The sequence below is a fragment of the Priapulus caudatus genome, unplaced genomic scaffold (genome assembly GCF_000485595.1).
Source record: "Priapulus caudatus unplaced genomic scaffold, Priapulus_caudatus-5.0.1 Scaffold569, whole genome shotgun sequence".
NCBI classification, from domain to species: Eukaryota; Metazoa; Priapulida; class Priapulimorpha; order Priapulimorphida; family Priapulidae; genus Priapulus; species Priapulus caudatus.
Genome location: NW_014577630.1, coordinates 136,554 through 146,282, shown reverse-complemented (window position 1 = coordinate 146,282; position 9,729 = coordinate 136,554). Strand labels below are relative to the sequence as shown.

General features: G+C 39.7%; 1 protein-coding gene across 2 annotated transcripts in view; it reads right to left on the bottom strand.

Moving 5' to 3' along the window:
* Positions 1–8,714: 8,714 nt before the first annotated feature.
* LOC106811740 (cadherin-like and PC-esterase domain-containing protein 1) overlaps positions 8,715–9,729 on the bottom strand; it is an 8,222-nt gene continuing 7,207 nt past the window's right edge. For both annotated transcript variants that reach the window (XR_001394192.1, XM_014815454.1), the window contains 2 exons: positions 9,349–9,513; positions 8,715–9,069 (listed from right to left, as the gene is read on the bottom strand). Coding sequence is in view for 1 of the 2 variants with exons in the window: in XM_014815454.1 (XP_014670940.1) it covers positions 8,965–9,069; positions 9,349–9,513 (270 nt within the window). In the remaining variant the exon portion in view is untranslated. The remainder of the gene's footprint in view (positions 9,070–9,348; positions 9,514–9,729) is intronic.

The window sequence follows — 9,729 nt, the reverse complement described above, 5'->3', positions numbered from 1 at the left end:
ATCCGTGCGTATGTGCGTGCGTGTGTGTATGTAGTGTGTATCTGTGTGTACGTGCATGTATCCGTGCGTATGTGCGTGCGTGTGTGTATGTAGTGTGTATCTGTGTGTACGTGCATGTATCCGTGCGTATGTGCGTGCGTGTGTGTATGTAGTGTGTATCTGTGTGTACGTGCATGTATCCGTGCGTATGTGCGTGCGTGCGTGCGTGTATGTAGTGTGTATCTGTGTGTACGTGCATGTATCCGTGCGTATGTGCGTGCGTGCGTGTATGTAGTGTGTATCTGTGTGTACGTGCATGTATCCGTGCGTATGTGCGTGCGTGCGTGTATGTAGTGTGTGTATCTGTGTGTGCGTGCATGTATCCGTGCGTATGTGCGTGCGTGCGTGTATGTAGTGTGTATCTGTGTACGTGCATGTATCCGTGCGTATGTGCGTGCGTGTGTAGGTAGTGTGTATCTGTGTGTGCGTGCATATATTCGTGNTTGTTGAGAGAGATGGATGTATGTATGTATGTATGTATTGTATGTATTATGTAGTATGTAGTATTATGTATGTATGTATGTATGTATGTATTATGTATGTATGTATGTATGTCATGTATGTATGTATGTATTATGTGTATGTATGTATGTTATGTATGTTATGTATGTATGTATGGATGTATGTATGCTATGTATGATGTATGTAGTACTGTATGTATGCTATGTATGTTATGTATGTATGTATGTATGTAGTGTATGTATGTATCCGTATGTATGCATGCATGTATGTATGTATTGCTAGGTATATATATATATATATTATAATAAAATTAATAAAATATTATTATTCGCTGTGTGTGTGTGTGTTGTGTGTGTGTGTGTGCTGTGTTGTGTGGTGTGTGTTGTCTGTGTGTAGTGTGCTGTGCGCGCGGCATGTCGGGCGTGCGTGCGCGTGCGCGTGCATGTGCGTCGGTGCGTGTGCTGTGACGTGTGGTGTGCGTTGCGTGTCGTGAATAATAGTATTGTGTGTGTTGTGTGCTGTGTGTTGTGTGTGTGTGTGTGTGTGTGTGTGTTGGGTGGGGGTTGTGGGTGCAGGGTGTGTGGGGGTGTTGGGGTGTGTGTGGTAGTGTGTGAATGTCGTGATGGGGTCTTGCTGATGTTACTCCTGGTTTCTATCTGGGTCTGAATTTTCTTCATCATCAATCGAATGCCAGTGTTGTCGAAGGGGGTTATGATTCCATAAATCCTAATAATCAAAGTAAGTACAGGGTGGGAGTTAATAAGTGCTTCTTTAGAGAATCTCTAATACGTAGGCCCTGGCTTGGGCAGAGCGATTTTAAGATTGTTTGCGAGAGCTGCTCTCTCACATCCGTGCCTGACATACAGAGGTTTTAATCGTTTCACATAGATCGATACAATGACATTCACCAAAATCTCGTTTGATTCGCATGAAGAGGAATAATTTGTGTCCATATTGCATAAGGGAGACAATTTACCCGGATTGTTGGATAAATTCAATATGCACTGATGTAATATAAAAATCAGCTTATTATTTATTTTAACACTTGCTAACATTCAATTAATATTGTGTATGTTAAATATTTAAATAGCAGTTAGATTTAATTTCAATCACAAACTTGCAAAATCCTAATGATTCTATACTGGTTCGGCGATCATGCTTTACATTAAACACGGATCATTACCGTTCTGACTCACTACTTAAATATATTATACGCGTTAACGGTAATGAATAGGTTCATATATATTGACAAATCGTTTCAGTAGAGAAAATTAATATCATATGAACATGGTACCTTGACAACCTTTGTAACGGGAACGTTATACGCTACCAAATAGAAGCGGTTGGGAAACTTTTTACCAAATGAAACCGGAACCGACAGAATATTGCACCGCGTTCATGTCGTCCCTACTTGCCCTACCCCTGTACCCCTCTCGCTTTACACTCTTCTTTCTTGTCTCTCTCTCTCTTCGCCTCTTTTTTTCCTCTTCCTCATCTCTCTCTTCCCTCGCTCTCTCTCCTCTCTCTCCGCTTCTCTATATATATATAATATATGATATAATTATATATAATAATATATATTATATATATGTATTATAGTATAAGTATTACTATGTTAACACACGCACACACCGTCCGCGCGCGCAGCACACATGCTCCGCGCCCACACGCTGCAAATTCCTTTCTCTTCTTTCGTCTCTCATTCTGGCATCTGCTCCCCTACATACTCCTCTCCATCCCGTACAACATTCCGAGATGTCGCGCGCGAGGGCTGGCGCATTATAATTCTCTTACGTCTGCCACTCGCCCTCCTCTACAGTATTCTCTTCTAGTTTTTCCATGCCGCTTGTGAATTGTTGTTTACATTAAAATGGCTCCATGATTATATTCTACACCCGTAACGCAAAACTCGTGTATAATACGTTTCACGAGAAACAACAAACAAGCCATTCTGATCGACGAATAAATTATTTTGAGCTGAATTAAAAAGGCCTCTATGACAACCTTTGTCTTCTCTTCTTTGTGTTGTTTATATTTTTTTTTATTTCTTTTGTTCTTGCTTTTTTTTTCCTCATGAAAACAATGCTATTGGCCACACAGATTGACAAGATTTTCCGCTTACCGACCGTCTGCTTTCCTGAATCGACAGCCAGCACGTTGTGTATGGACATGCTGGTTGCTGACATTTACACGTCCATCTCTCTCTCTCCGCTGACGGATAATCTAAGAGCTAAAATCCAAATATGAGAATAAGATTACCAAGACAGGCATCAACATTATAATATACGCACAACGAGCGGCGTCACTTCTGGAATATGTGCTCTACTACGGATCTAAAGAACATTGGTCTATGGCGTTAAACATTCCACGCTTTTCTGCGTACCCCGTTATATGTTTATGCGCGAAAAAGGTACAAACGCAGCAATGATATCAACTCCAATTGAACAGGAGAAGCCGGTGAGAGTCGTTGTCTTCTTGAGACGACTGATGGTCAGGATAGCCGCATGACGGACTGTTCAGTAGTTTGCGCCCGCCGACCCCGGCGTTGCACCGTTATAACACAGCGAACACGCGGTAACCCATAAACACTGTGAGTTGAGCGCCTACGCAGACACTGACGTCGGCCGCTGCAAGTTGTCCCGATAACAACTACGACTTCTATACGATTGTATATGTAGTTAATCATATTTCAATTGCGCTGCTAATATTTTAGGGTGTGAGTGTAAACGGGTCTCAGGAATTCAAAAAGTCATCGGAGTACTCGAATTAATTTGTTTGATTCCATCTCTTATAAATTATAAACTAGTAAACTGGCGTTAGGACAAACCGTTGTAGTCTTTTATTTTATTTTATATCTTGATTTGCCATTTTGCTGCTTTGATATCTAAATAACCGGTATCGCGTTACCTCCCACAATTTACACTTTCAACAATTTCACACCGCGGATCAATTAGACCCGCGACAATTACACCCAGACACATTACACCCCGGAGCAAATTCCCCCCGGGGACAATTACGCCCATCCTAGGACAATCACCTCCTGCGCTACACTTACTCCGGCTGAACCAATCATCTAACATTGCGAAGCCATGTTTAGTAAACAGCGGGAGAATGCCTGCAGACTTCATGTGGAATTCCGTGGAGAATGTTTACTATGCATTGAGACACTCAACAAGAAGACTTGGCAAGAGGCACGTGATCACTGCATCAGCATGGGAGCCGACCTCGTCAGTCTGGAATCGACGGGAGAAACTAACTTCTTGATACCTCAAGTACGACCATACTGGTGGACGAGTGGCAATGACTTAGCGGTTAACACGCAGTGGGTGTGGGCTGCCACAGGTAGACAGATAGAGATGTGCGCACCTATCAACGCTGGGTCCCGTGACCCAATGGTGGGCTCAGTAGTGAACGATGTATTGTTTGTATGTTGCGTACAATGGATGATGTCGGACGTCTTACTTCAGAAACCTAAGGTTGCTTAGCTGTGAGAAATACACCTGAACCCGGGGCCCGTTGTCGGAGATTTCGTGAATGGTTATCATGAGTATAAAATGCCAGGACTTTTGCATGACGTATCTCTTTTGTAAGACCTATCTCTTTAAATTAGCCTTTGATGTATAGGATTTTATCTCGGATGCGACTTTAGTCGAAATATATGAGATTTAGATTTTAGATTGATAAACTAGTAATTTGGTGTGTTTAATATTCGATTTTATCTCGCAGTTAGCGATATATCTCACATATACACTTTTTATTATCCTTTCATTTTATTGTTCAGTCGTTGCGACATTGATGCGCTGCGTGATCATTTTATGTATAAATGCGCAATATAAATAAATAAAATTATAACAATAATAATAATAATAATAATAGGCCTAATGACGTGTCACCTCAAAGGTTATGACGTTTGTAACTTATGATGTCAAAGCTACACATGATGTTTCTGACAACGCCCCCCCCCTCCCAGATGCAGACGAGCGTAATGTGTGTGTGGCCGAGGCAGGACAACATAGCAACGAAAATGAATGCAAATATAGATACCTGAGGAATGTGATTGCCCGGTGTGTTAGATGCAGAACAACCCGAAGGGTCATTGGATGGTAATGCGTTAGATACAATACAAACGGATAAGCTATCGGAAAGAAATCAGAGATGGGGTTGAGGTAAAAAAACACAAGAAGTAAATATGTACAGTAGTGCTTCGACTACATAGTGTGCCGATTGAAGTAACAGGCACTAAATCGTATGTTTCATCACTCGCAATTTTAGATTTTTTATTTTTTATTTTAGATTTTAGATTTATGATATATATATATATATATAATTTACTACTAATAGGTTGTGATCATGCCTTTAAACATAGTTATAGTAAAATTTTCGTTTTACATATAATTATAATATCAGCTGTTTTAATGAAATTTTCCATACTTCTCTATTATTTGAACTTTTCAAAAAGTGACAAAGATGCCGACGCGTCGATAATAATATATGGACTACAGCAGCTCCCCTACTTACGAACATAATAGGTTCCTGAGGTTGGGTTTTAAGTCCAAATGTTCGGAAGTCCAACATTACTCTTATAAAATTTATTTAATTTATATTTAGTATTTAATACTAAATACTGTACACAGCATTGTAAAAAATGATTTGTACAGTACAGCTATACCCCAATAATACTCGACAGTATATTTTACCGCATTACTTAAAGTTACTACTATACTACAGATTACTACCATGATATACACTATATTTACCAGCCTTAAACAGTATGTTGTAGAATATCGTGTGTAGTAAGAGCTTGTGTCGCGTGAGAAATTTACCTTGAGATAAAAGTTAAAAGTGACAAGGTCGAAACAAATTACGACGCCTGACGATCATACACACAATTTCATGTAATTGTTCGAACTAATATAACGCGAATGCGTGATATACAATCACAACGCTATCTCGGGCTAAATACACGCTAGTCCGGGCTAATAGCGTGTACGCACGACAAAGATTTAGTCCGGGCCTGGCACGACCGGGTTTGATGTAGGATAAAATTTGCAGTCTGTACGGGTTACGGCATTTGACACGTGTGGCCGACTCTTGTGGCAATTCTCGGGGGAAAACGTATGTATATAGTAATCTACAATATTTCTCATGTTTGTTGTGTATTTAAACCGACTCTAATTTTGCTTTTCTCCTGTGTTAGTTTTTCATAATTTGCGTACGGGTATAGTATTAAAGTTGGACATTGGGCGTTTACTTTTGCGTGTAAAGCCCTGTGTACACTGTCAACATTTTTGGTAACATTCTCGGTAACATGTTGACCAGGTATACCTTGTTGCCGAAACTGTTGACAGTGTAGGTACACAGAGTAAAAAAGTTCGGTAACATGTTACCCAAAATGTTACTGAGACGTTGACGAAAGAATGCAGATGCATTTATGTTATCAGATGTTGACGAGGTTTAACCAATCAAAAATAGGCTCTAAATCACCTGATCTACATGTGGTCATGTGATTTGAACAAAATGGCAGCCACCAAGGAATGGACCAAAGAGAAAGAGAACAAGTTAATTGAATTATGGGAAGGCTGTACCTTTTTGTGGGATGTAACATCACAGCAGTACAAAGATAAGAATAAAAAAAAGTCTGTCCTGCAACTCTTATATGAGGGCTTGTCCCCCAGTCTTAATTCCTTCAGGAGACAGTGATAAGCTCCATGCTGCTTCCTCAGGGTGATCCAGGGCTTTGTCCACACTCGAGTTCTTTCGTTACGTCTTCTCTTCCGTCTGTCAACTATGAACATCAAAATTGCAGCAGAAGCACTGACAAGACATCTTCTCCTCTTCTCCTCTTCCATTTTTATAATTTTTCCTCCAAAATCTGACCTAGAAATCCTCATTCCTGCTCATTTTTCGGTAACATCTCGATAACATGTTGGCCAAATGTTACCCAGTAACTGTTGTTACCCAGTGTACACAGGGTCAAAATTTATGTTGCCCAGGATGTTACCGTACATTGTCAACATGTTACCGAGAATGTTACCAAAAATGTTGACAGTGTACACAAGCCTTAACTTAACGTGCGATAAAACGACACGATAAAATGTTCATGTGTCAGCCGTGTGGCGGTTGCGCTAGCTATGAGTTACGGCCATAGAACTAGAATAGGTTCTCTTCTATTTCTCTATTCTCTATTTTGCTATCCTTTATTCTAGTACTATGGTTACGGCCGGTCAGACTTCATCGAATCATAGATTATGATGGTGAATACGAGGATATGAATAGAGTATTGTCTATAGTCTATGGAACGGAAAGTTTATTCCAGTGTGGTTATAGAGGTAGTGTGTGGCAAATGGTAGAGTTATCTCTTAGTGGAAGCGCCAGCGAGCAAATTAGATTTATTTGTGCCTTTGCAATACTAGACGGGAAGAAGATATCATGTCGGGCCCGCCCTGCACAATGATGGATCGACTTGAAATAGAGAAGCCGGTAGTGGATAGTGGCAAGTCACGGTTGGGCGTTAATGCTGGTATTTCTTCTTTCCCTGGTTTTTCTGCTAAAATTTCGTGTTAGAAGACAGGATGGCGAGTGGCACGCGCAGCGCATAGGACCACAGCATGTACATCAGCCGGCGACAGGGGTGCGGCAGGGCGCCACAGAGACGCGAGGACTGCTAACAACACCAGCGCGCACGCTCGCCGCCAGACGATGATAAGCATGAATCACGAAACGAAGCGAACGAAACGAACTGACCAGCGTCATACTCGCCCAAAGCAAAATACACGCGATATACTTCCGAGTTTAATATTATTATTAATATAAGAAAATAGTATTAAAAGGCCACTAAAAAGGTATACGGCTCGTCATGCTGCTATAACTATATACTGCGAACACCCCCTTGTACGGACTAGAATGAAGTTATGTGTCTCCGTGGTAAAGATTATTCGGTCTAACACACGTCATATACAATGCTGATAAAACTTAACCAATGATCAAATACCAATAGAAGTGATGCAAGGGCGCAAATCGGACCAATGTCAGGTCTTCAAGTCCAGTCAGGCTCCAGTAGATTACCGAAATATCAAGTCATGATGACAAAAAAACGATGATACGAGATTATAATAAGAAAAGTATTAAATCATAATACCTGTGAAACTTGAGCTCAGTACTTTACTTGATTTACGGTGGCTAACTGACTATACGAATCTATGATAGTATCATGTGATATTTTTAATTAACTTACCGCAACACACGGGAGCGAACAAACGTTCTGAGACGTCACACAATCGGCCTTTATTGTTTAGCAATCGCTTATGTCACGAAAATGAACCACAACAAATATTTGAGAAACATCACATATCTTTAATAAATCAACATCAATATCACATGAAATTTGCATGTTCGATGTTATAGATGTCATGAACTTTCCGTAATTTGAGTTTTCTATACGCAGTTGGGGGGTGCCATGTATCTCATACCCTGTAGCAAACTTGATCAGCATTTTACTATTCTCGCTCTTCGCCTACACTCTAAACAGCGGAGGCATACATAGGCCTACTAAATTTAGAAGCTCGAATCCCCAGGTGGTGCATTTAGGTCATGCAATTAGGTTATACGCGGCCAAGGCGCATAATATACAGAAGTAAGAATATTAGTAGCTACGTATTGTCTGAGTTTGTATATAATTCCAGCTGTTTTGGACAATTTATTTCTAATATGTTTAATGTGAAAGCTCCATTTAAGTTGATTATCAATATGAGTACCTAGGTATTTATTGTGATCAGTCTGTGTGATATTAATGTTAAGTATATTGACATGAAAATTAGGAAATGCTGAAGTCTTATATTTGAGGTGATCATGAACTTGAGTTTAAAAAAATTGATCGATAATTTGTTGGCAGCCATCCATTCATCTGTGAGTCTAAGATTGATATTTACTAGAGAATTTAATTCAGCTAGATTATTACTGGACATAAATAGATTAGTGTCATCCGCGAACAGTCTTGTAAGAAAGTTAGATGCAGATGGCAGATCATTTATGTAGATCAACCTCCCCTTACTCCGTAGTGTTCGAATTTATATAAAAGTATCTCATGCTGCATTGTATCACATGAATTTGAAAGATCAAGAAATATCACATAAGTAATTTTGCCGACATCTAAAGATTCAAGAAGAGTATCGTGGATTTCATAATTGTCAAGACTGTAGAATGATTTTTTTCTAAACCCAAACTGATTTTGTGAAAGTATATTACATTTGGTTAGGAACTTATCAAACATATTATATAGAGACATTTCTCAAGAATTTTCGAGAATGGAGAGAGAAGGGAAATAGATCTGTAATTTAACGGGGTATTAAGTGATTCAGATTTGTAAGTAGGTATAATTTTAGCTTGTTTAAGACAGTTGGGGGAAAACTCCAGTAATCAGTTAAACATTGAGCAAGTGCGTACATATACGGTTTCAGACATTCGTTAACTCCTCCTATCTGTTTCTCCAAGGCACAACGTGTGGAAGAATGGTTTAATATACATCTTCTGGACGTGTCCATCTACGGCATATGTGGCGTTAAGGTGATACTGTAAAAGTAAAAATTTATGTAATTATACTAGAAATTAGGGATATGTATAAACGGAAGAGTGAGACGAATGGCTAGCATGCCGATAACAATGTGTGCGTCGAAACTCGATCTCACGGGTGTGTTCCTTCGCATACACCACGTCTCTTTCTGCAAGCGCTCGGCAGATCCATACTAAGTCTATCCATTTCCTACGACAGCTTTTGTTTCTATTACCAATGATACACTCGTAAGCGCTCTTCTTTCTTGTTCTGCGCGCACTCGTAGTTTACACACATACCTTATGAAAATGACAAGAGCAGAATCCGCCATCGTGAAAACCTTGGAACATGGGCATCGTAATATTGATTGGGTTAACAAGCTTTACGTTTTGAGACCTCTGTTTCTCCGACTCGATAATATGGGCGACGGCTAGATTTCTTTTCAGATGACGAACTGGATCCCACTGAAATATAAGCAATATTCCAATCAAAACGCCGAAAACATATTTCAACACTGTATTAACCTTGTTATCGTCTTAGATAAATTTTATTGCATAGTAACTGTTAACTCACACTAGTTTAGCCAGGGGAACAAGAAAACGGAACTACATTATTTTTCAGTTTATCTTTTTAAAACTCAACATGTTGCATAAATATAAACGCAAGAAAAAGAAAATCAA